General features: G+C 41.4%; 5 protein-coding genes across 5 annotated transcripts; 4 read left to right on the forward strand and 1 right to left on the reverse strand.

Annotated features, from left to right (window-relative positions):
* Window positions 1-52: 52 nt before the first annotated feature.
* tmem54a (transmembrane protein 54a) lies at window positions 53-4,475 on the reverse strand. The gene is made up of 6 exons (XM_023399879.2): window positions 4,321-4,475; window positions 2,728-2,924; window positions 2,422-2,481; window positions 1,905-2,099; window positions 1,645-1,782; window positions 53-459 (listed from the first exon to the last, which is right to left on the reverse strand). The coding sequence occupies exons 1-6, from the start codon at window positions 4,331-4,333 to the stop codon at window positions 328-330; spliced, it is 735 nt and encodes a 244-aa protein (XP_023255647.1). The 5' UTR covers window positions 4,334-4,475; the 3' UTR covers window positions 53-327.
* Window positions 4,476-5,605: 1,130 nt separating this feature from the next.
* zpcx (zona pellucida protein C) lies at window positions 5,606-8,108 on the forward strand. The gene is made up of 9 exons (XM_087172226.1): window positions 5,606-6,045; window positions 6,113-6,219; window positions 6,288-6,367; window positions 6,470-6,641; window positions 6,722-6,827; window positions 6,908-6,993; window positions 7,092-7,177; window positions 7,273-7,930; window positions 8,022-8,108. Exons 1-9 carry the CDS (start codon window positions 5,626-5,628, stop codon window positions 8,041-8,043), a joined length of 1,737 nt encoding a protein of 578 aa, XP_087028352.1. The 5' UTR covers window positions 5,606-5,625; the 3' UTR covers window positions 8,044-8,108.
* A 293-nt stretch (window positions 8,109-8,401) lies between these two features.
* On the forward strand, window positions 8,402-16,918 carry pabpc4 (poly(A) binding protein, cytoplasmic 4 (inducible form)). Its single transcript, XM_023399882.2, has 15 exons — window positions 8,402-9,058; window positions 11,501-11,694; window positions 12,385-12,500; window positions 13,513-13,652; window positions 13,737-13,831; window positions 13,913-14,050; window positions 14,158-14,253; window positions 14,400-14,669; window positions 15,192-15,282; window positions 15,449-15,544; window positions 15,688-15,818; window positions 15,910-16,000; window positions 16,092-16,222; window positions 16,310-16,434; window positions 16,536-16,918. Exons 1-14 carry the CDS (start codon window positions 8,866-8,868, stop codon window positions 16,409-16,411), a joined length of 1,884 nt encoding a protein of 627 aa, XP_023255650.1. The 5' UTR covers window positions 8,402-8,865; the 3' UTR covers window positions 16,412-16,434; window positions 16,536-16,918.
* A 1,027-nt stretch (window positions 16,919-17,945) lies between these two features.
* On the forward strand, window positions 17,946-21,121 carry ppie (peptidylprolyl isomerase E (cyclophilin E)). Its single transcript, XM_023399876.2, has 10 exons — window positions 17,946-18,003; window positions 18,414-18,512; window positions 18,633-18,676; window positions 19,121-19,147; window positions 19,284-19,365; window positions 19,461-19,564; window positions 19,648-19,771; window positions 19,993-20,178; window positions 20,313-20,455; window positions 20,886-21,121. Exons 1-10 carry the CDS (start codon window positions 17,973-17,975, stop codon window positions 20,952-20,954), a joined length of 909 nt encoding a protein of 302 aa, XP_023255644.1. The 5' UTR covers window positions 17,946-17,972; the 3' UTR covers window positions 20,955-21,121.
* A 463-nt stretch (window positions 21,122-21,584) lies between these two features.
* gjb10 (gap junction protein beta 10) lies at window positions 21,585-23,727 on the forward strand. Its single transcript, XM_023399858.2, has 2 exons — window positions 21,585-21,673; window positions 22,124-23,727. The coding sequence occupies exon 2, from the start codon at window positions 22,213-22,215 to the stop codon at window positions 23,002-23,004; it is 792 nt and encodes a 263-aa protein (XP_023255626.1). The 5' UTR covers window positions 21,585-21,673; window positions 22,124-22,212; the 3' UTR covers window positions 23,005-23,727.
* The last annotated feature ends 794 nt before the right edge of the window (window positions 23,728-24,521 follow it).

The following is a 24,521-nucleotide window of genomic DNA, read 5'->3' on the forward strand; positions in this document are numbered from 1 at the left end:
ATGAAATGTTTGGCGATAACATTTAAATTACGAAATAATTTTAAAGTCGGAATAGAGATGACAAGCTTTCTGTATTCTCAATATTTTCAAAATCTATACAAACAAAAGCTGACCACTTCAAACCAAACCAACAGCAGATAAAAAATTCCTCCTTTTTATGTAAAGGTAAATAAAATGTTATTGCTTTTCCTGGCTTATGTCCCACAAATGTCTTCTTCAGACATGTAGTGTGTAACAGACACATGATGCAAGAACTCCACAGATGAAGCTGCATCTTATCCAGTTGATCCCAACAGTATGCAACCTATCTCATTAGGTTTAGCTGCTTCAGAGCCATTCACTCTGCTCCACTACGGTGTTGCCGTCCAGCAGTTCATCCCGCTCTGCAGGCTCAGCTTCAGCGCTGATCTCTGGATCCCGTGCTGGTGTTGGGGTTTCAATGCGTCTTTGGATACGCACCTGAAACAGTAGATGAATAGGAATTTCAGAGAAGCCAACTCACATTCATGACCTTAGCGGAGCAAATGTACCGCACTTCTATGCTGTCCTCAACCCTACATAGGAATTGGAATAAATTTCTTAGTATTAAGAAGGTTAAGCAGGAAGATATTGCTGTTAACTAACAGACAAACTTACAGTCTGAATGGAAGGTGACTAAAGTAGGTGGAAAAAATTCAATAAAACTAAATGTCTCTTTAAAATCAGCAACCAGGCATCTTTTTTTTATGTTTTTTTTTTTTGTTCTGATAGTTTTGACAAGAAGAAATTTAAACATAGACTGACTTTAACTACAATAAAGACCTGAGTCATAAACAACAACTGTTTAAATTGCAATTTGAATATGTCATATAATTTTAAATGGCAGTTTAGAAAGAATAGATGGGGCCGTTAATATACATCAGTCCAGATAATGTAATTTGTTTCCCCGACTGTCATGCCAAGTAAATTGAATATGTATTTTAAATAAGAATTTTAATGTTACTCCAGTGCTGGTAATGCATAACAATTAACACATGAGCACATATGAAACAAGCGTTTACATGAAATGATGGTGAATGAACCGAGCCACTGTTCATGATGTGTGCTTCTTCAGTTTACTTTAATTTCACTTTCAAGATCAAACCATGCGATCATGCACGGAGACAGCACGAGATGAGGGGAAACAGCTACCACGCTGCCCTGTTGAAGTTTGCATCGTCAGCAGGTCTTTCCATTTGTCTGTATTAAGTTCAATGTCACATCACTATTTCAGGATAGAGTGAACCAGGGCTGTTCACTGTTAAAACTGTTAAAGCTAATGTTTTTACTGCCGCTGTCACAACTCAGCCTTGTATTAGAATAATTGTTACCTAACTGTTACCTAAGACAGTGATGTTATAGTATTTTTAACACATTGCTATTTGACCTCAAACAGTAAAGAAGAAAAATGAGTATTTTCCTTCCTGCCTACCTCTGTCCTATTTACATTTATGCAAACCACATTTTTTATGTTCAGTAACTCAAAGGTCTGACTGAAATTCGTTACTATAAAGTGACACATTACAGGCAGCATAACATTAATCTATGCTCTCTCTACAAACACACACACACTGCCTGTGACAAACACTGCAGGGCGACGGAGTCAGTGATCTGACGGTGGCTCACCCTCTTTGCCTGGATCGGCCTCCTCCTGCAGGGACAGAGGTAGAGGAACGTAGTGCAGGCAGCGAAGCAGCGGAAGGAGAACACCATTTCCACCACAGACATCAAGATGAGGGGCACCCACAGAATGATTGTGGTCGCCTGATCAACATTGAAAGAAAATGCCACGGCACATAACTCTGATTAATTAACATTTTGTTTTTTTGCAGCAATTTAAGAAAATGTCAAAACTGCTAGTGGGTAAATATTTGCATTCAACTTACATAGATACGGGTGGGGTCAAAGGGGCATTCATATGTGATGCTGGAAGAGCCAACATTATTATTAGAATTCCTGCAGTGTGTTAGCAGGCCCTTGCCTTTATCCATAATGGCTTTTACCATCGAAACTGACAAGCCCAAGGTGGAGGCAACTGCCAAGAGACCAGCCAGGAAGCCGAAGACCAACAGGACCCACTGCTGCAAAGACAACATGATGACAAGCTCTTGTTGAGTCTTAAGGTAAAAAGTAAAACAGTTAAATCTAATATGTGAAAGACATTGTCCCCCATAACAGACAATCTGCTTCTCTTTGTCAAGCAGATGTTACAGGAAAGTAGGAACATGAATTGACATTGACATATTGACATTATTTAAATAGATCTTCCATATCTTCACACACCATGCACTAAGTCAAAACAAAGGGCAAGTTCTAACAGGAGCCAGAAAAGACCAGATGTGAGAGCTGACTGTAGGAGGGAGAAGCTGCAGCAGCAACAACAACAGGGGAACAGTTATTTACCAGGATCCTGTTTTTCTTGTTTTTGGACAAGACAATGGCTGTTATTCCACCAATAATTCCCTAAGAGACAAAAGATGTTACATGTTCAGTAAAAATGACATATACTTCATCACATACAGATGAAAAAAAAAAACAATTAATATTTTAAAATATTTCTACTCAAAATGGCTCTATTTAAGGATGAATGATTTACATCCATGGACACAACTTACAGGTATAAGCTATCTGCTGATACCTTTAATAAATATGTTCAAAGTAAATATCAAATTGCTTGTAGGTTTTTTAAGCATATGTCCTGCCACTTACCACCAAGCCTGCCACGATGGCAATGACATTAGAGATGGCGTAGACCATGGTCCGGGCCTGAGAGTGCACGTTGATGTGCCTGAGCACAGCGCCGTGCACCAGTGCTCCAAGAAGAAAGTTGACATGGCCCACCAACACCAGCCCCAGCCCCATCTTCATCAGGGCTTTGTTGTCCTTGAGGCTGGCGCAGCATACTCCTAGAGGAAGCAGAAATACATTATGTTTACCTCATAATCTTAACTTAGCTCTGAGCACTGTTACTTCTGTCAAAATCTAAATGATAAACAATAATTACATTATGTGTACAACACAATCTGTATTGTCCGAGTGAAGCATAGTCCAAAATTATGTGTATAAATACCAGCGGCATGTATCAGTATGTGCTGCTGACAGAAACCAACAAACTAAACAAGATGAAATTACAGTGTGCACATAGGTTTATGAAATATGATCTAAAATATAGAACAAGCTGTAACTGCACTACACTGACAACTTGTGTGAGAACCGACTTCGTTGGAGTGTTGTGGTTTCAGCAAAGCGAAGAGAGGAAGCGGGCCAGTGGTTAGCACACTGTATCAACACTTGAGAATAAGTCAGTCACCACAGTTATCCCCGACCCCTGCAGAGATGGCTGAAGGTGTCATCCTCTGCGTGCAGCAAAACCCTGCAGCTATGGTGACAATTCAGAGAAGGGGTCTGACGGGGATTGTGTTGCACTATTTTGTTCTGTCCTCTGAAGAAAGGTGAAGCACCCACCCTCAAAGTCCATGTAAGCCCCTCCTGGACCTAACAAGACAAAGCTTTGGGTGGGGTGTTCAAACATTCACCACCTGGCCTGAGGGGTGAGGTAGAGACAGATAATGGCTCCTGTCCTACTGGTGGGTGCTGCTGTGGAAATACTCACTGTGTTTTAGGTCATAATATTGTTTGCTCTGTCTAATGTTTGCTGCCATTGAAGTGCTCACTATCACATTTTGTCACTGTAGTGTACAGATTAACAAAAACCCCAGGATCTAATATTTGCGTTATTTACATATTCAAGTAGTAACTGTAAAGACATCACACTTAATAGCCCATCTCTTATATTCCAATGTGGTATTACATTTTCTGATAGTTACACAGGGTCAGCATGTCTGTTTCATTCTGCCTGAATTAGTAATTAATAACCTTATTTAGGTTGATAATAATGATAGGATATATAGTATGGAGTCCATACTATAGTATACTGTTGTATGGACCTATATCTAATCCATCAACGGCCCATAATCGTGAATCCTATGCAACCTGTGCTAACCAAAAATTTCTCAGTTTTATTTAGGTGAAACTCTGGATAAAACACACCTATGTAAGGCTAAATACCTTATCCAATTAACTAACAAGTTACTTATATAAGTTTACATGAATATAAACTCGCAACACAAACACAAAGATATTACATTGAGTTCCGTCAGTCAAACACCATAAACTGAAGGTGAGCTGCGTCTCTTCTCTGAGCTCCGTTTACAAATGCGCAGACCACGCCTAAAAACTTTGTCTCGGGCCACAGCCATGTAGTCTGTCCTTTCACTGAAGCAAACATATAAGTTCACTTACCTAAATACACCATGGTGGGGTTTTTTTTCCCTCTTAGTTCATATTAGTGTGCAAGTTGTATTAAAGTCATTTCTGACAGCTTTTTGACACGCTCCTGCTGGTGGGTCCTTGTCTTCCTCAACTGCCGCTCACCTGTAGACAACCGCCTACCTATGCGGAAGCTCCTCCCCCAATACCTTTACAAACGTCACATTTGAAGGGGTGAGGGTGATCTATCTGCGAAGAAATACTGCAGCTCTGTTCCCACCAGCTATTAAAATACCTTCCAATATTTAAAGGAACATCAAAGTAAAATATAACAAGAAAAAACAAGACATTTTTTCACATTTGTCTGTCTGAGTTTGTGTTTACTTGTTTGTGTGGTGCAGGAGCATTACTCTTATTTAAGATGAACCTGCCTTTGATTCATTTTTGTCTTATTTGTTTTTCAGATATAAAAATCAGTGTGTAAGTGTATTACATGTCTATAGAGTCAGTAATTTTAATGTCCGTAAAGATGATGAATGTGATGGCAATGATATTTTTACCTTAGAGTTTACCCTCATAATTATAGATATGTGATCCTCTGTCATTTGTGGTCTTTTTCTTTTTTTTCTCCTTCTTTTTTTTCCTTCGCTATAATTTTCTTGTTATTCTTTTTTAAATTTACACATTTATTTATTTATTTTTATTCAGTTCCTCCAGGGGAAAAGGTTAAAAAAGGAAAGTAAATGTGAGATATGTAAAATGGAAATGTGAACCACACAAATAGAATTACAAAAACAATTTAAAAAGTAAATGTCAATTTTATCTTTAAAGATTACAGCAACACTGTGATACCATAAAATGTTGGAAAAGTCACACACACAGATTTATTTATGACTTACACACACTATAAGGACACGAATTTCATATTATTCATCCTTCATTTTTTGGACTTCCTTTCAGTGAATGTGTACGTAATGCTGCTGTTATTGAAGATGATAAAGACCTGGCTTGTTACTTAAATATTAACTCAGCTGTCAAAGATGCTAAATATGTGAAATATTTGCAGTCAGGAATGACATGAACAAAACACACAATTTCCTTAGTATTTTTAAAATTGTAAATACCTCTTTCAGACAATAATACACACAAAAAGCATCACATACTACATGGGTGTAGTAGTGGATGAGGGTTTCAGAAACCCATCTAAACACAGCATGACTGCGTGTCAGCCTCGTTAGCTTGATTGCCAGCACCTGTCCCTCCTGCCACTGCACCTTATTAATGTCACAGGTGTGGCAGGGGAGCCGACAGAGTTGTTGGCCCACTTTGAGGTTTGTGATGGGGATAACAGAGATATTTCTTTGCATTTTTGTTGGACAGTGTATTGCTGTTCAGCCAGTAATAAAAGAACAGGATGATACATTTTCCCAGAATTTTCCAGGATTTTTTGACAATCTCATGCTGTTTCCATTTGAAAGAAATTTTGATTTGACTCCATATGACACCATCTTCAGCTCCTGGCGAACCCGGACCCCTGACTTTCACATGCTTGCTGATCTACCTCCCATCATGAACGTTCCCAGAGTTCAGGTGTTTTGTGATGAATCTCGGCTGACTGTGCTGGTTGATAAGAGATCCTATGGTGTCATGCTGAAGGTAGAGGAGATACAGCTGGGTGATGGCTGCTATAGCAACAGAGAGCGACCAAACCAATTTGTCTTCACTTACAGTGTTAATGAGTGTGGAACTACACAAGCGGTGAGTTGGCCAGATTCTTTTCTTTTGCTACTTTTTATTTATTGTAAGGATTTTGTCTGTCTTGCAGATACAGAATGGCTTGAAGGCGTTCACGAACTTGCTCCGCTTGAATCTGAAACCTCTCTCCTGGCAGCAAACTCCTTCCACATTGCACATCTCCTGTATCCCAAAAAGGTGAGCCACTAAAACATCTGTTAGTGGTCATAAATAACCATACTAAAGACAAATGCTTGTCATTTCAGGTCTTATGATAACCCAGGCCTCTTTACGGCAATGGCTCCCTCTGAGAGTTTCACAAGCTTTGATATCAAAGCCATGAATCGTGAGTGATAAACTGAGTTGAAAAGATGCTGTTTTAAGTTGAGAATTTCATTTGTAGAAACAAATGATTTGTTTTGTTTTGTTTTTTTCTGGTTTCCTGCAGCATCCTGGACCAGTGCCACAGAGTCAAATGTCTATGAAAGAGGTCAGGTTGTAAACCTCAAGGTTTCTGCTAAAACCAGGCCTGATCAGCAGCTTTTCATCCAGTCCTGTTTTGTCTCTGCATCCCCCGAGCCTCAGACTAAATCTCGGCATGCACTCATAATGAATAAAGGGTAAGCAGGCAGTCCGGTGTACATCATTTCTCCACTGTTATGTCTAATTTTCTAACCACCTGAGATGCCGTTTGTCCCAGGTGCACAACCCCGTTGGGTTCACCTCATCCTGTCGTACACTTTGTGGCCTCCAGCAGGGGGGATGTGGTTAATTTAGCTCTGAACACATCTTATCTGATTTCTGAGGTGAGTTTTTCAAACGGCCATGACAGGTCTTTGATTTCTGCTTCTCGGCTGTATGACCTTATGAACTCTTTCCTTTGAAGCTATACATCCACTGTACTGTGCTCATCTCAGACCAGGGTGTCACCATTGGCTCAAAATCCTGCAACTACAATGTTATCCAATCAAGGTACAGTGCTGGTGAATACATAAAACTGTATTTTTGTGACCTTTTCATTACTGATAGAGTTTTGTTTTTTGTTTTGTTTTTTTTTCCCCCCATTTCAGGTGGGAAGAGCTAAGTGGAGATTTCGAGGTGTGTGAGTGCTGTAGCTCAAGGTGTAAAGGCCCATCAGTCAAACACTTTCCTGAAGGTCGGTGCTTTGTGTTTTGTCTTTTTAATCACAGTGCAATAAGTGGATATGAGGGTATCTCTGGGTCTCTAACTCAGTGGCTCATGTCATTTCAGCCAAGGCTACAGTCAGCACTGGTCCCTTAGTCATTTTGGACAAGATGATCTCTGAGCCTGCTGTCTCTGGACCGCAAGAAACCACCCCTGTCCCTCTAACCGACTCCATGCTTTCTGATGCTGCAGTGTCGGACGAAACAATCGTTTCTGGTACTTCTGTATCAAGAAGCAAGTTCTCCTCTCCCCCACAGGGTGTAGTGGTTGTGAGTCAGGACCCAGTTGCCAGACTGACCCTCTGGCTACCTGGACAGGTGCAGGATACTGAACACAGCAGCAATATTGGTTCTGAGTCCGAAGACAGTTTGACTGTTGTGTTAAAGGCGAGCGATGTGGTATCAACTGACCTTTCTGTGCCAAGCACAGATCAGGAGTCTCACCTGAATCCACCCACAAACAAGATCAACTTCCCTCTGCCAGCTGAGATGACTGTAAATGACCTAAACCAGATTGATTTTAATCAAACAGGAGAAGACCTGGCTCAAATGCAAGTAGATGCAGCTGCCATGTCCCAAGAAGAAACTACTGATGTCCAACCAATAATTCGCTCAAAAATCCAATTTTCCAAAGGCATGGATGGATCGCAGACACTGAGTTATGAGGAAGAAGTGGTAAAGCCCAGGCAGAAAGGGCTGCACTTAATTTTCTTGGATTTGTTGAGGTACCTAAACTTGGAATCATTTATTTCTTTCCAGTTTCTGCTACTGTGAATGCATGTGAATATCACTAATTTATTTTTTTCTTATCCCCAGGAGGATGGACAAGGCAGAATAACTGCATCTTCACTGGATAATTTTTATAATGGCACTTTAAGTGAATAAACTTACTGCAACAATAAATTGAATGCTGTTTCTTTTTTATTCAATATTTTTTTTTTTTTTTTTCAGTAATAATAAACTCTTCATCAGTAAAGGACCCTTTCAAGCCTATATAGTATGTTTCAGTGAGAGCCTCTTGTATTCCCACCCAGATGTCGCTGTGGGGAGCTGGGCTCTGTAGTTAGGACAGTACGGTGTGCGCTCTCCCTTTTACACCGCATGCTCAGTGTTTTTTTTCTATCCCAAGTTTGACCCTGGCCACTATTTCCTCCGCACCGCCACTCTCTATAAAGTGCCCATGCTTTCCTCACGCAGTCTCTTTCCCCGGCCACAAAACAACCGTGAGTGTCCAACTCACTGTTCTTGAAAAAACTTAAAATAAAAATAATATAAAAAATATAAAATCCACAAAATCTTCATAAAAAGTACATTAATACTTAAAGAAATACAAACGTTAAAAAAATCGCAAAACATTAATTTAAAAAAAAAAAATACCATAAACAGGAGGCCTCGGGCTTAACCCGAAGTTGGCGTCTTTAAAGGAAGAAATACTTCAGAAGACATCGAGATTTTTTTTTTTTTTTCTTTTTTTTTTTTTTAATCGTGATTTTTCAGGATTGACATTTTCTCAACCGGCTGGATCAGGGAGCCAGCTGTCCTCTCACCGTGTCTTTATTAGATGAATTGAAGCGCAGCTCGGACTCGAAACGGTTCACACCGGCATTTTTCTGGCTTTTTGTGAGGGCTTTACATACATTTATTTTGTCAAGTCCGAGATATGAACACAGCGACGGGGAGTTATCCGATGGCTTCTCTCTACGTTGGCGACCTGCACCCAGATATCACGGAGGCTATGCTGTATGAGAAATTCAGCCCAGCCGGACCGGTGCTTTCCATTCGTGTATGCCGAGATATGATCACCCGGCGCTCCCTGGGATATGCTTACGTGAACTTCTCACAGCCTGCTGACGGTAAGAAATGACACCTGAAGTAATATGTGTACAGTTTGAGCATGTTACGTGCACGCGTCGGTGCATGCAGGATTAAGTGGCAGAAAGCATGCATCCCTCAAATGTTGACAATGTCACCATATGCTTTCAATGTCAGTCCTAAAACTGCCCACAATCTCGTGCCAAATCAAAGAAACGCTTGCGATGACTAGAGGAACATGGGTTTTCACTGAAATGTTTTTGGATATTTTCATAGGACAGGCATGGCAGTTCTTCAGACTGGTTGAAGCAGTCATTTGACCCATATAAGCATGTCCCAGTTCTGGGATACTCCTGGAATTACAAGTCACCACTATTGTTAAAACCCACACCAAATGCAGAGTTTGAGTTATGCTTTAAAGTCAACAGAAAAGTCATTTTATGCTTATGAATTATATCACTGCATTACGGAATGTAAACATATGTAGTTGGTCTTTCTTATTCAGCCCAAAATGACCCATTTCTGCTCCTATTTAAAGGGCCACTGAGTGAAACAAATTCCCATTGCCCTCTGCTGCTATATTCACTGAAAGTGAGGAAAGGGACAAGCACAGCTGAACAATAACCCCCAGCACCGGCCTGCTCCACAAGTCAGTTGTTGGATTTAATCACAGCTTCATTTTTGAACTGGTTGGGAATCAGATGAATTATATTATTTATGTGTGATATTTTAACCACTTAATCTGCATGTTGACTGTTAATCTATGAGGACCTGATACCTAAACATGCCAACTATGTAAATATGTAAGTACTGAGGTATCAGAAGTGTTATGTGTCTTTATTGTAAGACTCCATTTACAGCCAATGGTATCAAAGCATTGAGCAATACTAGTAGCAGGTGTTGTGGTTGTCAGCACAGGCCTGCTGATAATGTTTACATTGTGTGGACTCTTTCGCGGCGTGTATCAACGTGAAACACCTGTCACAACCTTTCTGTGCTCAAGTTGGTTACCAAAAGCCGGAGTAATGACAGGTTATAACTGGCTCGCTTCCAGAAAGGTTGCAACGTCATTCACTGGAGTAAATGTGAGAAGAGCCACAAGTGAGAAGACACCATTTGTTCTTGGAGGTGTAGACGTGGGGGGTTGTGGCTGCTGGGTATTTTAATGGCGACTAAACACATGCCTGTGGGTCAATAGCTTTCTGCCTTTAAAATACCACTAATAATGACATGGTTAATGAAAAAGAAACCGTCACAGGTCAGGACAGATGATTTCTTCACATCTCAGCTAGATGTGTAAACACTCACGAGACGTGGTGTTGCTCGTCTGAGTATTCTTGTTTAATGTGTCTCTTCCCCATCAATGGTAGAGAATGCTCTACTCACCCACCATGCCAGCACATACCTCTCAGGACCCCTCTCTAAATATAGTGCTTCTGTCTGAGCAGCCCAAAATTTGCCTGCCCATAATATTTTAGTTCTTTAAATGAGAAATGTTTAACAATTAACAGTTTACATTTTACAACACTGACTCATTTCACTATTCATTATTCTGACTGACATAACTTAATGTTAGAATAATCATCCTGTCCTGTAGATGCTTTGGCTCTTTTAAAAAAAAAAAAAAAAAAAAAAATTAAGATTTCCCACTGTGAACAAAGTCCACATGTTTGACAGTGATCACACACCTTCTCTGAGCACACGGGTGGTGAAGTACAATTGCAAGCCAAACTGCTGATGCCAGCAGACGCAAGGCAGCTCCGTTTTGTTTACCAGACACTTTTAGCTGGAAAGCCTGGCCTGTGTGTGTTACTGTGGAGTGACTGAACAAAAGGATGTTTGGCATTTGTGCCCACACAGACATAAGAGCCTATGTGATAATAAAGAAGAGAAAGAACAGACAGAGGAAAAACATGTATAAATTAAACCTTAGACTGATTTGAACAAATTAAAAATGAAACACATTACTTAAAAACACAGTTTTAGTCCGTTTGTATTGTCTGATGGCCAGCTGCTCTACCGCTGGTCTAGGTGGGACGTGGCCCAGCAGCATGTGGTAAGTCAGAGAAGAGGGCCATGTGTTCCATGTGCTTGCCCACTGCAGCTGCCCCCCACACTCGTCCCAGCTGCTGGAAGACAGCTCATCAGCCACATGGTCTACTGCAGTATCTTAACCATGTTGCACGTGCTCTGTTAATGTGCTTGCGGCAGGGATCCTCCATTGTGGCACACACAGCACAGAGGGATAAACTGTTTTGATACACTCCACTGTAGCCCCGTGTTGCTTCTCTGGGAATGTTATCAATGTAGTGCAGGTGTTTGTGGCTTAAATGGGATGGCACCGATAGAAAAAAATACTACGCATGATGAAAGCATGACATGTGGCATACATATTGGCAACTGATATGTTTTCAGACTCTTTGCTCCATGTAAACAACCACCCGTGACCTTTCCCTCCACCTCTCTGCCCCTCCTCCCTCCAGCTGAGAGAGCCCTGGACACCATGAACTTTGACGTGGTGAAAGGGAAGCCGATCAGAATCATGTGGTCCCAGAGAGACCCCTCCCTCAGGAAGTCTGGAGTGGGCAACGTGTTCATCAAGAATCTTGACAAGTCCATCGACAACAAAGCCCTGTACGACACCTTCTCCGCCTTTGGCAACATCCTCTCCTGCAAGGTAGAGTTTGTTGTAAATGTCACTTAAAAACAGGAATATTGTTTTAATGCTGTATAAACTCATCCTGCTTGGAGTTAGATCAAAGGCATTGTCCTCATTTAACTCTTTAAAAGCATCCACATTTAACATACATCTTGGTTTGAGATACATATAACATTTATGTAAAGTAAAAGCATCACTGCTTATCCCTTTCTGCCTGCATGTGAATACACAATCAAGGTCGGCTGTTGATGTAGTTGACAAAAGAGGAAAGCATTTATCCTCAGAGCTGCTGCTTTAAGCAATACTTCCTTCTCCTCACCTCCTTGTTGATAGACAGCAGCCAGTTAGCCTAGCTTAGCATAAAGACTGGAAACAGAAGAAAACAGCCTGACTCTGTCCAAACTGTGGTTATTTGTGGTTTAACCCTCTGTAAAATCACAAATTGCTTTTTGTTACACAATAACTCTCTCTGTTTTCACACAGACATTCATTGACAGAGCCAAGCTATGTTAAACAGCTGCTAGCTGTAGCTTCATATTCAGCAGGCAGATATGAGACTGGTATCGGTCTTCTCATCCGAATCTCTGCAAGAACATGAATAAGCATGTTTCACTAAATGCCAAACTGTTCCTTTTTCAAGTTGAAGAACTGCCTGCGTGATGCATTTTAAAGTGCACATATTCACCCACATGTCTTCTCCTGCTCCAGGTGGTGTGTGATGAAAATGGGTCAAAGGGCTACGCTTTTGTCCACTTCGAGACCCAGGACGCGGCTGATCGCGCCATTGAGAAGATGAACGGCATGCTTCTGAATGACCGCAAGGTGTGAGTGTCCGATTATCTAGGAGCACATTGTTCTGGTGTTTCCTCTTATTAGTTTTAAAGGTGTGTTTGAAAGCACTAGAGATTATAATGTCTGTCCAGACGTAGAAGGTCGATGACTAGGTGATGGCAACAGCTTATGTGGATCAGATTGATATGAACTGTGATATATTTTGTGCCTGATGTATAAATCTGACCTGTCTGTTCTACACTTGTGTTGAGTGAACTGACTTTTCGTGTCTTTTTCAGTTGGTGAGTTTGTGTGTGAATAATCTGACTAATGCGCTCATCTCTCACCACTGCCAGTTTGAAGAAAAACCTCTAAACTGATAGATAACACACTAAAACCTCTTCCTTATCTTTTCCTACCAGATGCATTTTCTGTAGCTTCATTTTGTCCACTTGGTGGTCACCCGTCTTAGAGTGTTTGTGTGTGTGTGTGTGTATGACCACGCTTGTGTGTTTTAGTGATGGATCGAATGCAGGAATGCAATACTGGATGGCGGAAGGGGAGAGGTCATCATAGCAAGGTATATAAGATCATTTGGTCCTCCTCAGCTTTCCTTTGTACTGTGAGACTTTGTTCCTCCATCCCTCTCCATCCACCTCCTCATCAAGTCTTGGACCAAGAAATATGATGGTTGTCACTGTGTTGTCTAGCATGCCAACATATCTGCCTGCCTCTGGTGATATTAACAGCAGTTGGATGGGGTTTTTTTTTGTGTTTTTTTTCATGGCTTACCCCAGGAATGATGAGTCACACACGATGAGATGTAGCTGTGAAGTTGTCTTGTGAACGTTGTCCCTGTTTTTGTAAAAGAATGTACTCTCTTTTACTTATCATGCTTGCGTGGTCAGGTCTGTGCGGAACTTTCTTTACGTGGAAACCCGGATAACCAGTGTTTTTTAGATTGGAAAGAGGAAGTCAAAAGAGATGGAGCCTGGTGTTTGCTTTTACAACTTTGCCAGGACTGTTTTACAAGAGTGTGTTTCGCTGCTCTCTCTTTATTTTCAGGTTTGTGGGTCGTTTCAAATCTCGCAAAGAACGGGAGGCTGAACTTGGTGCCAAAGCCAAAGAGTTTACCAATGTGTACATTAAGAACTTTGGGGATGATATGGATGATGATCGCCTGAAGGAGCTTTTTGACAAATATGGTAAACTGAAACAAGTTCCATTGATTATTCCTCTTAATTCAGTTTAGTGCTGCTGTCTTACATCCACTTTTTTGGCCTTTGCAGGTAAAACCCTCAGCGTGAAGGTCATGACAGACACCACTGGCAAATCCCGAGGCTTTGGATTTGTTAGTTACGAGAAGCATGAGGACGCTAACAAGGTACTTTGACCTCATGTAAATGTGATAAGTGTATCTTTATCTCTTAGAAATTTCCTCTGATAATTCTTACCTCGCCCAAAGGCTGTAGAGGACATGAATGGCACTGAACTCAATGGCAAGACTGTGTTTGTGGGCCGGGCACAGAAGAAGATGGAGCGGCAGGCAGAGCTGAAGAGGAAGTTTGAGCTACTGAAACAAGAGAGGATCAGTCGTTATCAGGTCAGCAGAGTCTAGGACCACAATCAAATTAAATCCAGCCATTAGATTTTGATTTCGTTATATCAAGGAAGCTACTCAGTGTGACGACTGATTGTCTTTGGTTTCAGGGTGTAAACCTTTACATTAAGAACTTGGATGACACAATAGATGACGAGAAACTGCGTAAGGAGTTTTCTCCATTTGGATCCATTACAAGTGCTAAGGTGAGTTAAATCAGACCAATGGTGGGATGCATCACCGCTACTAAAGACATAATCCTGCCTGACATCACTGCCATATAAACATAGCAACAATATGGACAATATTTGTATGTTTGAAGTTACTCAGGCACGGTCTGTTTATAATTCAGGTGATGCTGGAGGAAGGTCGCTCCAAAGGCTTTGGCTTCGTCTGCTTCTCCTCCCCTGAAGAGGCCACCAAGGCTGTGACTGAGATGAACGGACGCATCGTTGGCTCCAAACCCCTCTACGTGGCTCTCGCTCAGCGCAAAGAGGAGCGCAAGGCCCACCTCACCAACCAGTACATGCAGCGTATTGCTGGCATGAGGGCCATGCCGGCTAATGCCATCATTAATCAGTTCCAGCCCACCAGTGGCTACTTCATGCCCGCTGTGCCACAGGTGTGACAATTAAAGTCTAAGATGACAGTGTATGTTAAAGCGGCTGTGATATATGTTTTTATATTCAAAATGGATCATAGTACCACAACTTTACTTTTTGGGTTCAGTCTCAATGCTTTCAAATGAATGCTAGTGTCACTTGGCGTATGCTGAATATGTAAATAAGTAATAATAGTAATAGTGACCATAAGCTAACGTGTTTGCCAACTTAAAAGGGGATAATACAGATCTCAGTGTTGTGTTTAGAGCTTGTTTCTGATGATTGCAAATGGCCAAAAAAGTTCTTAGGTCTGGAGCATAGAGAATTGGTGGGTGTGGGGAAAGGTTGGGGTCAGGTTAAGCATCCTAAAAGATGACTAGTTGGGGTTTGGGACAAGTTAAAGTAAGAGGAGACAGTCTTCCACACAACAGATGTAAATATGCTAACATGCTTCATTGAAAAAATGGCACATGTCACATCAGTGGTTTTATGTGTGACATTTAATGTCATTAGATGATACAGTTCTCTCTCGTGTCCACTAGGCCCAGAACAGGACTACATACTATGCACCTAATCAGCTGGCCCAAATGCGCCCCAACCCCCGGTGGCAGCAACAAGGTGGTAGAGGTCAAGGTGAGCGTGGGGTATTATTGGATGGTCTATCTGTCATCTATTTGTTACATCATTTACCTAAACATCATCATTATACTCTAATGCACCATTTAAAAATTCTAAATTCCAGTGCAATTATTTATGTGCCCTATCTCATTGGTTTTATCTCTGCCTCTGTCACTTCCAGGTGGTTTCCAGGGGATACCTAACTCACTGCGTCAGCCAGGACCACGTGCCAGCATGAGACACATGACTCCTGGTGGCGGCACACAGGGCCCACGAGGTGTGTTCACCAGTGGCAAATGGCCACAATGATCATCATCACTTCACTGACTCTGGTTTTGGAATTGTATTGTCACTACATACACAGTAGAGGTTGTCAAGATACTGTGTGAATCCTGCTGCATTTCTTCTCCTTGCCACCAGCTGCTGGCCAGTCCATGGCTCCTCGTCCCTCAATGGGAGTCCCGGGCCCCCGAGCCATGCCCCCTTACAAATATGCCACCGGTGTCCGTAACCCCAACCCCCAGGTGGTGCAACCGATTGCCTTACAGCAGGTATGGGCAACAGATCAACCGCATCATCTTATCCTTCAGCAAATAATTATGAGTAACTTTCCTTACTATGCCCTTTATCTGTCCTTTCCAGGCTCAGCCAGCTGTGCACGTTCAGGGCCAGGAGCCTCTCACAGCCTCCATGCTGGCTGCTGCACCCCCCCAGGAGCAGAAACAGATGCTGGGTAAGATTGCTATTTCACAGTGAATGAACTGCAATTCTTCTCAGTTTTCAACAGGTTGATTTATTCTCCTTCACATTTTTTTTTTAAACAGGGGAGCGTCTTTTCCCTCTGATTCAGGCCATGCATGCCAACCTGGCAGGAAAGATCACTGGCATGCTGCTGGAGATTGACAACTCTGAACTGCTACATATGCTGGAGTCTCATGAATCTCTGCGTTCAAAGGTACTTGACTAACTCTATCTTTGTCGTATTGTCACACCATATGCTGCACTGTCATTATTATTGATGGTTGATGGTGTCTTTGTACAGGTGGAAGAAGCTGTAGCCGTGCTACAGGCCCATCAGGCAAAGAAAGATGCCACCCAAAAAGTGGGCAGCATGGCTACTTCTGCTGCTGCTGCCACATCCTGAAGACCATGTGTTGTACTAGATTGGTATGATAATACATGATCAGTCAAACTATTCACACTTGTTTATTTGGCCCTACATAGTTTAAGTTTTGTGGCACTAATAAAAAGTCATTGTGTTGTTTCAGGGCACAGAAGAATGAGCAGAGATGGGAAGAGACACTACACTGACTCCGAACACCAGAGTCATCTGAACTATTATGCAAAAATAAAAACCATGAATAAAAAAAGGAAAATGTAATTTTAAAATATACTTGAACATTTTGAAAAATATTACAGTTCATAATTTTCTAGTTCTGTAATACCAAAAGCAATAGTGCAAATGAATCTTGAATGAAGGCCCTTCATTTTGTGGCGGAGGAGAGAAACGTTTTTCTAGACGGAAAATGAGCCTTGTTCTTTTTCTTTGCTTGACATTTTTATGCTTGATTTGAAATGATGGACTCCTCCATCCTATCATGTTATCATGGGTGTGTGGTATTCTCAATAAAGGGATGATACTTCAAGGTTACCAATCTTGTGTTATTTAATCCTTACATGTAACCTGTTTTGTTCAGTTTTCAAGAGTGTATGTGTTATCTGACAAACCCTTACCTAGGCAGTGTGACAAAGAAGGCCAATGCAGGGTAAATGGTAGAATAGTCAGGGCACGGCAGGAGAAGCACGAATGGTAGTAAAACCATATTATATGTATTATATATTTTGTTTAGCTAAATTGGCATCTGTCTTTGGACAGATGGTTGATACAAGCAACATAAGAAGGGAAAAGAAAACTTTTAAGTTTGCCTCTAAAAGAGGTATTTTTGCACTCAAGACAGAAAGATTGGAGAAAGATTTTTTCCTTTGCCAAATTACCCTTCAGAGATATTGCCACTGAGCTCCTGCAATAGAAGCCTCATGGTAAAAATCATTGTCATGACTTCATGACTCATGTGTTTTGATATTCATCTCTAAAAATGCAAAATCTCTAATTGCATCTAATTTTGTAAATAAGTCTAATGTATTGTAATAAATAAAAATGTAAAAACGTCAATTTTATGTTCAAATTGTCATTTTTACGGTCGTCTGGGATCATCAGTATGAAATCTGTTAAAGAAATAGGCAATGATTATGTTGTCTTTTCATTGGCTTAAGTAGACTAGAAAAAGTGGAAATATTTTAGCTTTTAATTTCCCTAATATATAATACTTTGTCTGATAGCCAGACAGAAGGACAAGCAAAGATAAAGATATTGGAGTTAACAGGAGGGGGCAGAGGAAAGTGAATATCAGTGGAGCAGGTGGAGGTAGACATTTTGGATTATTACATGAATGAGTGGATAGTTATTGTTAGGCTGTCAGGCTGGTCTGCCAAACACTAAACAGTGCAACATGGTTTAACAGACCGTTTTGAAACTGAGTTTATGTATGGGTGTGTATACAGTCTATACTGGTGGTGTGGAGGGTTTCCTCCAACAGGTGGCGCGAGAGCTCACGAGACTAGAGAGGCGGGCTTTAGTTTCACGCCATAGTTTCTCTGAACCAATGACGAGCTCGTGGGGTTAAAGTTGAAGGGTTAACTCAAATATGGCGGCGAACAAACGAGTGCTGTATGTCGGTAAGTTGTTCTTATTTTTCACAAAAACAGGATAAAATCGCTCTATTTCGGTATATCTAGTTAAAGTGCTAGAGTTATTGCTTTTAAAGCATCAAAGCAGACGCAGCCAAACGTGTATAAAGTGGATATAACATGGAAAACGATACACAGAGAGTCAGCCGGCACAATATGTCGCTAAACTATTTGAAACTTCGCTGGTTGTACACTAAGCCCAGTTTCATCAACACCAGTTGTAAAGCGCATTGTGTCCGGTTTTGTTAGGAAATGAAATAAAACTATAAATAACGTTAAAAAGTCCAGCTTCCGTCACTTCTTGAACGCAACACGTTTACATAATTTGGATGTAAATCATATCTTCTCACATGTTCAATGTACATTAACTTGACATCGGTACTGTGTGTTTCTGTCAGGTGGACTGGCAGAGGAGGTGGACGAGAAGGTGTTACATGCAGCGTTTATCCCGTTTGGAGACATCACAGACATCCAGATACCGTTAGACTATGAAACAGGTAAGAGCTGGAGCTTTACTGTGAAGTGTGATGGTAACTGAACTGTGTCGATGTCACAGTAAATACAGTGGGTAAGAGAGAGATGGAGCTCTATTGATGTGGCTTTTGTTCTGTTTTCAGAAAAGCACAGAGGATTTGCTTTCATTGAGTTTGAACTGGCAGAGGTATGTAGTATTTATAGTGCTATTTAAGTATTTGGTAATAATATTCTCAATGAGAAAATAAACGAATTAAGTCACATTTAAAGGTGGCGTTAATTCAAGACATTTGTATTTGCATTATTGAAGTGCACATTGTACACACCTTAACTGAGTGATTGAGTTTTAACTACACTGTGCAACACCCAGCAGTACAACTGTTGGATGTAATTTCTTTGCAAGTTGAATTTTACTTTTAAAGACAGTTTAATGTAATGTGGGCACTTCCCAGTTTTTAATGTGGCTGTGCTATTGTGTGAAAGCAAGAGTAAATTGATCCTGTATAAAACTGTTTCATTGGAAAGCATTATTTTGAAGAAGGTTAACAGTAGACTGACTGGTGAATGCAATGTGAATAAAGTAATTTATTGCACATATGGTAAATAATCATTCACCCTTTACCTTCTGCAGGATGCTGCAGCAGCTATTGATAACATGGTAAGTACATTGCATTGCTGCACACACATGCCAGTGATGGTTTATTCCTGTCTCTAAGGCCTAGTTTTGTTTACGCAAGAGGTCCAAAAAATTCTCCTCCTGTTTCAATATCAATGTTTTTGTTTTTGTCTACTAGAATGAGTCTGAGCTCTTTGGACGGACTATCCGGGTCAACATTGCCAAGCCTATGAGAATCAAAGAAGGTTCATCTCGACCAGGTGCTTATTGAAAACCTGTACACAAATGGCTTCAGCTGTGCTGTAATTTTAATCCATAGCTTCATAGCTCTTATTTTAACTCTGCTCTCCCTCAGTGTGGTCGGACGATGACTGGCTGAAGAAGTTCTCAGGGAAGACCTCAGAAGAGGCTGAGGGGGAGGCAGCAGGTGGAGAAACAACCAACACGGCAACACAGGATGTGAGATGGCTTTCTTTCTAGTGCTGATGTGTCTGACTCTAACCATATTAAGATAGTAAGTCAAGTATGATTTGTTTTTGTAGGCTGAACCCCCAGCTAAAAAGGGCAGAGTCAATCCTCAGGTCTATATGGACATCAAGATCGGCAACAAGCCAGCAGGAAGACTACGCTTCCTCCTGCGGGCTGACATTGTTCCCATGACAGCAGGTCTGTATACAGTCTCCTGAAGGGTTTTAACCATCATATCTTTGTAAAAAAAAAAAAAATGTATACTGTAGCTACACATCCTTAAGTGTTCGAAAAGGACACTATATTAAGCTATACAGGTGTAAAGAGAAACCAACCTAATTAAAACGCCTCTGTTCAAAAATAAAGAATTAGTTAAGGCAAATATTGACACAAGTATCTCTTCTGGCACGACCGTGTAGAGAACTTCCGCTGCTTATGTACACATGAGAAAGGCTTTGGCTACAAAGGCAGCAGCTTCCATCGGGTCATCCCTCAGTTCATGTGTCAAGGAGGCGACTTCACCAACCACAATGGCACCGGTGGCAAGTCCATCTACGGCCGGAAGTTTGATGATGAAAACTTTGTCCTCAAACACACAGCTCCAGGTAAGGAGTGTGGTGAAGTCTGAGAGTGAGGTTCATGGTTTGTGTTTACTAGCAGATCCTGTTCATGGTTTGTGTTTACTAGCAGATCCTGTTGGTAACAGGAACCAAACTTGCTGTCTCTCTTGTGCTCACAGGGCAGCTCTCCATGGCCAACTCTGGGTCAAACACTAATGGCTCTCAGTTCTTCATCACCACTGACAAAACAGACTGGCTGGATGGCAAACACGTGGTGTTTGGAGAGCTGGTGGAGGGGATGGATGTCCTCCGTGCAATGGAGGTAAAGGATAAAGGGATTCACTAAGGGTTTGATTCCAAGATTAATAAAGGGCTATTTCAGTGATGATAGTTTAATTTTTATGCCTATATATCAATACAGCAAAATACGCATAAAAATATTCCCATTCCCAATGTTTTACACGCAGTGATTGTTGCTTCTGTCTGTTCCACAGTTACTATGGATGGGTGTAGAAGAAACTTAGAATAAAAATTAGCAAAAGCTATTTAAGAAACCAAAAAATCCAGACATAAAGCTTCTTTTTTAATTTTTTTTAATAACTGATCATACTGTTGGGTAAAAGTATGTGAATTAGTACCCATTATTGTGGTACTAATTGTGGTGATTAGTATTTTATTAATGTGGTTTTGTGTTACAGTGAGAAAAAAGTCATTTATATTGTGACATCTTATGAATAATTTTCTTTCTGCAGGCTCAGGGGACAAAAGACGGGAAGCCGAAGCAGAAGGTGATCATCTCAGACTGTGGAGAATATGTGTGAATGGAAAAAAAAAAAAAAAAAAAAAAGTATGAGCTTGACCTGTTTGTGTGTGTGTGTATGGAGGAAATGTATGTCTGAGAGCATGAGTATGTTCATAGTCTTTTGTACTTTGAACCAACATCTTCTGTCATGTAAATATTTCAATAAACACCTTTTTTTATGACGAACCCACAGTTTGATGTCTGTTACTCTATAAATTAAATGTCACATTGTGGTAAGGACTTGTTGGCTTTCTCATTTATAGTTGCACAACTATCTATTTATAGCGCACGTTTTCTTAATTATTAAGGAAAAAAAATAAACGTTTTTCTCACGAATAAGTGTCAAACCGCCACATTGTTCACTCTGGTTATCATGCGAAAATATGTAGATTTTAATGCGTTTCAAGCAAATAATAAATACGAATTCAAAATGACTACGTGCTGGATGCAGGGAGTCTGTTTTGGTCGCATTTCAACAGCATTTTAACAACCGAACCAAATGTGAAAAATGGAAGAGTGAAAGTCGTCAGTTCTCTTCCCTTAATTGGTCAAACAAGTCTTTGGTGGAGTGGAGCAGCCACACCTGAGCAGGTTGAGTGCGGAGAAGACATGGCAGACTAACAACTCCACCCCCTCCACTCCCGTCCTGTTGAGAAATCTACTGAATCTCATCGCGGAGCTTCATCCAAAGCCTGTTCCTCCGCCCCGACACGGGACCGCAACAGCAGCTTTCAGACCGTGAGTATTCAGATCGATTAAAATCGTTCAATACTGAGTGTGATAGTGAATTGAACTTGTTTGGATTCATAGTTATGTCGGTTTAAGGCTTTTTTTGGATACGCACAAATTGCGCACGAATGTAAAAAAAACCAAACTTGAAAGTGGCTGGAAAGTGAGTGGCTTGTTTGAGTAAGAGTTGTCTGACTGTATCTCCGCATTGCTTCGAAATCAAAAGTTGTTGCTTATATAAGCGCAAATTCACTGGTTTTATAAAAGACCCGTTCACTTTTCTGCTCATTGCGCTTTTTTCTGTCATTTTTTTTTTTTTGTCTTAAGATACGTATACACGTGAATTCATCTCTTAACGACCCAGTTCACCCTCTGTTAGTCTCTTTATTCCTTGTTCTCTTGTCCTTTTTCTGTAACTGTGATATGACTGTGATTTTTCTTTGTGTCCCACGCTGGTAGATATACCTAAACTTTGAGCCATTTCAGCTGAAGGGAACCTCCCCCCCCTGTCTTCCATCAGCAGGAAGAGACTGTGATCAAACCTCGTCATGAACTGGACATTCCTCCAGGGCCTCCTCAGCGGGGTGAACAAGTACTCCACAGCCTTCGGCCGAGTGTGGCTCTCCATTGTCTTCCTCTTCAGGGTCATGGTGTTTGTGGTGGCAGCAGAGAAGGTATGGGGTGACGAACAGAAAGACTTCAAATGCAACACGGCTCAGCCTGGGTGCCACAATGTCTGCTATGACCACTTCTTCCCTGTCTCCCATATCCGGCTGTGGGCCCTGCAGCTCATCTTCGTCACCTGCCCCTCACTCCTGGTGGTCATGCATGTGGCCTACAGGGAGGACAGGGAGAAGAAAAACCGTCTCAAGTACGGGGAAAACTGCCGCCGTCTCTACCAGAACACTGGCAAGAAGCGTGGAGGCCTGTGGTGGACCTACGTCCTCACCTTAGTCTTCAAAATAGGTGTGGACGCCACCTTCGTCTACCTCCTCTACCATATCTATGAGGGCTACGACTTCCCATCTCTCATCAAGTGTGAACAGAAACCCTGTCCCAACAAGGTGGACTGTTTCATCGCTCGGCCCACTGAGAAGAGAATCTTCACCATCTTCATGGTGGTCACCAGCCTGGCCTGCATCTTGCTCTCTGTTTTTGAAATTCTCTACCTGGTTGGGAAACGGTGCCGTGAATGTGTCACCACATTCCATCAGTCTCGCCGAGTCGTGACCAACACGATGTCCAGTGGAAGCAACTTGATGGAGTCAAATAATCTAAAGCTGACAGCTAAAAACTCCCCTCAAACACCTGCGCCCTCATACTATGTCGTCATATCTTGAGATACTGAGATAAAGGCAAAGACTATCAAAGACATGGGGAAGGAGAGAAGCTTCTCCTCAGTCCCGAGGCACTTCTTCAAAAGACTTGACAGCAGACTTTGTCTACTCTGAGATTGAACTATGATGGAGTTGGTTCCCTACTGTTTACAGAGTCCACAATCAAAGGAGTTCAGGACTTCAGGACTCATGCGTCATTGATCTGGAATGTGCTCAATGTTGTGGGTTTGGGAGTATTTACAGATGTTTTTACGGATAAAGTTCAACAGCAGACGAAAAAGAAAAATCAAAGAAAAATTTGTGATGCAGTGTCAGATTTAGCCTCTCGTTCAATTAAATGAGTCATTCCGGGGTTTGGCGAGTATGGTTTTACAAACATGTGGTTTTCTGTGTAAGATTTTCCCTCTGCTCGTGCCCGACCTCAAATGTTTACTTCTGACTGTGCTGTGTCTTCTCCCTTCACTCACACATTGTCGTATCTTGCTCTAAATGCTGTACTATATATAATTTATCAACAGGTTTGAAAGATTGTGCTGTTGTTTGTTACTGTCGTTGTCATGTTTCTGCGTAGTGGCAGAAGAGAGCAATGCTGTGGAAAAATGCAGTTTTTGAAACACAGTTGTTATTAGTAACTCAGGATTTGCATATTTAACAGCGTTGAGGTGCAGCATGGCTGCATAGTTGTTAATAATATTTTCATTAAAGATCATTTTCTTATTTTGAAAATGTGTTTGTTTTTCTCAAGATCAAGGAAGACATGTCCATACACAGTGGTGAACACTGCATTCAACAGTTACACAGGAGAGTCTTTTCATGTACTAAGGAACAATGTGCCATGTCTCTATAGAAAAGGACATGTTGATTCTGCAGTTCTGTGGTTCGACCAGAAAACACAGACTTTCTTTCCACTTCCACTTCCAAATTTTCCATGCGTTTCATAAAGCCCTCCCTCTCCACTGGCCGCACAGATTGCTCTGTTGCTATGAGCGGCACCCTCATTTCTTAGGTTGATTGGTACTTTGAGTAGGGCAGAGGAGGAGCCTCCCACTGCTCTGATTCATCCATGCTGACGTGTGGAACCACCCAGTGCAGGAATTTGACGGTCCGTGCAGACGCTGAATGGAAGATTGCAGTATTTACACTGCAACGTGCCGGAGGAGAGATGTAGTGAGAGTAAAAACACATCTTTTCTCACTTATGGTCTCTCCCTGTGTGGATATTTTCAATTTGAATCTGCCAATAGACATTTCAGAGGAAACTGCTACTGGCATCTGAAGATAGTGAAGGTGAATACATTTTGTTACTGCTGGCCCGAATAAAGACTGACATTTAAAAACTTGAACAGCAAAGTGTCTTTCCACACACAATGACAGGACAATCAGCAGACACCACCGCTAACAGTTTTTTACTGGAACCATTAGATCTATTTCAGTAAACAGTCCCTGCGATGAAAACTGTTAACAAGTGAGGTGTGTGGATTATCATGGTAACTAGGACACTATTTTAGCAAAGACAAGGTG

The sequence above is a fragment of the Seriola lalandi genome, unplaced genomic scaffold (assembly GCF_002814215.2).
Source record: "Seriola lalandi dorsalis isolate HSWRI2012SDOR001 ecotype SW California unplaced genomic scaffold, Sedor1 jcf7180002052126, whole genome shotgun sequence".
Classification (NCBI taxonomy): Eukaryota; Metazoa; Chordata; class Actinopteri; order Carangiformes; family Carangidae; genus Seriola; species Seriola lalandi.

What these genes read in the sequence shown, in the direction of transcription:
- tmem54a (XM_023399879.2), bottom strand. An exon ending in CCATCGTGGCAGGCTTGGTG is followed by an intron (nt 2,482 to 2,727) that starts GTAAGTGGCAGG and finishes TTTGTCTCTTAG; the next exon opens with GGAATTATTGGTGGAATAAC. An exon ending in ACAAGAAAAACAGGATCCTG is followed by an intron (nt 2,100 to 2,421) that starts GTAAATAACTGT and finishes TTGTCTTTGCAG; the next exon opens with CAGTGGGTCCTGTTGGTCTT.
- zpcx (XM_087172226.1), top strand. Translation starts at nt 5,626, where the DNA reads ATGGGGATAACAGAGATATTTCTTTGCATTTTTGTTGGACAGTGTATT. An exon ending in GCACTCATAATGAATAAAGG is followed by an intron (nt 6,642 to 6,721) that starts GTAAGCAGGCAG and finishes CGTTTGTCCCAG; the next exon opens with GTGCACAACCCCGTTGGGTT. An exon ending in ATTTTCTTGGATTTGTTGAG is followed by an intron (nt 7,931 to 8,021) that starts GTACCTAAACTT and finishes TCTTATCCCCAG; the next exon opens with GAGGATGGACAAGGCAGAAT.
- pabpc4 (XM_023399882.2), top strand. Translation starts at nt 8,866, where the DNA reads ATGAACACAGCGACGGGGAGTTATCCGATGGCTTCTCTCTACGTTGGC. An exon ending in AGCATGAGGACGCTAACAAG is followed by an intron (nt 13,832 to 13,912) that starts GTACTTTGACCT and finishes CCTCGCCCAAAG; the next exon opens with GCTGTAGAGGACATGAATGG. An exon ending in GATCCATTACAAGTGCTAAG is followed by an intron (nt 14,254 to 14,399) that starts GTGAGTTAAATC and finishes TTTATAATTCAG; the next exon opens with GTGATGCTGGAGGAAGGTCG.
- ppie (XM_023399876.2), top strand. Translation starts at nt 17,973, where the DNA reads ATGGCGGCGAACAAACGAGTGCTGTATGTCG. An exon ending in TTGAGTTTGAACTGGCAGAG is followed by an intron (nt 18,677 to 19,120) that starts GTATGTAGTATT and finishes TACCTTCTGCAG; the next exon opens with GATGCTGCAGCAGCTATTGA. An exon ending in ATGTCCTCCGTGCAATGGAG is followed by an intron (nt 20,456 to 20,885) that starts GTAAAGGATAAA and finishes TTCTTTCTGCAG; the next exon opens with GCTCAGGGGACAAAAGACGG.
- gjb10 (XM_023399858.2), top strand. Translation starts at nt 22,213, where the DNA reads ATGAACTGGACATTCCTCCAGGGCCTCCTCAGCGGGGTGAACAAGTAC.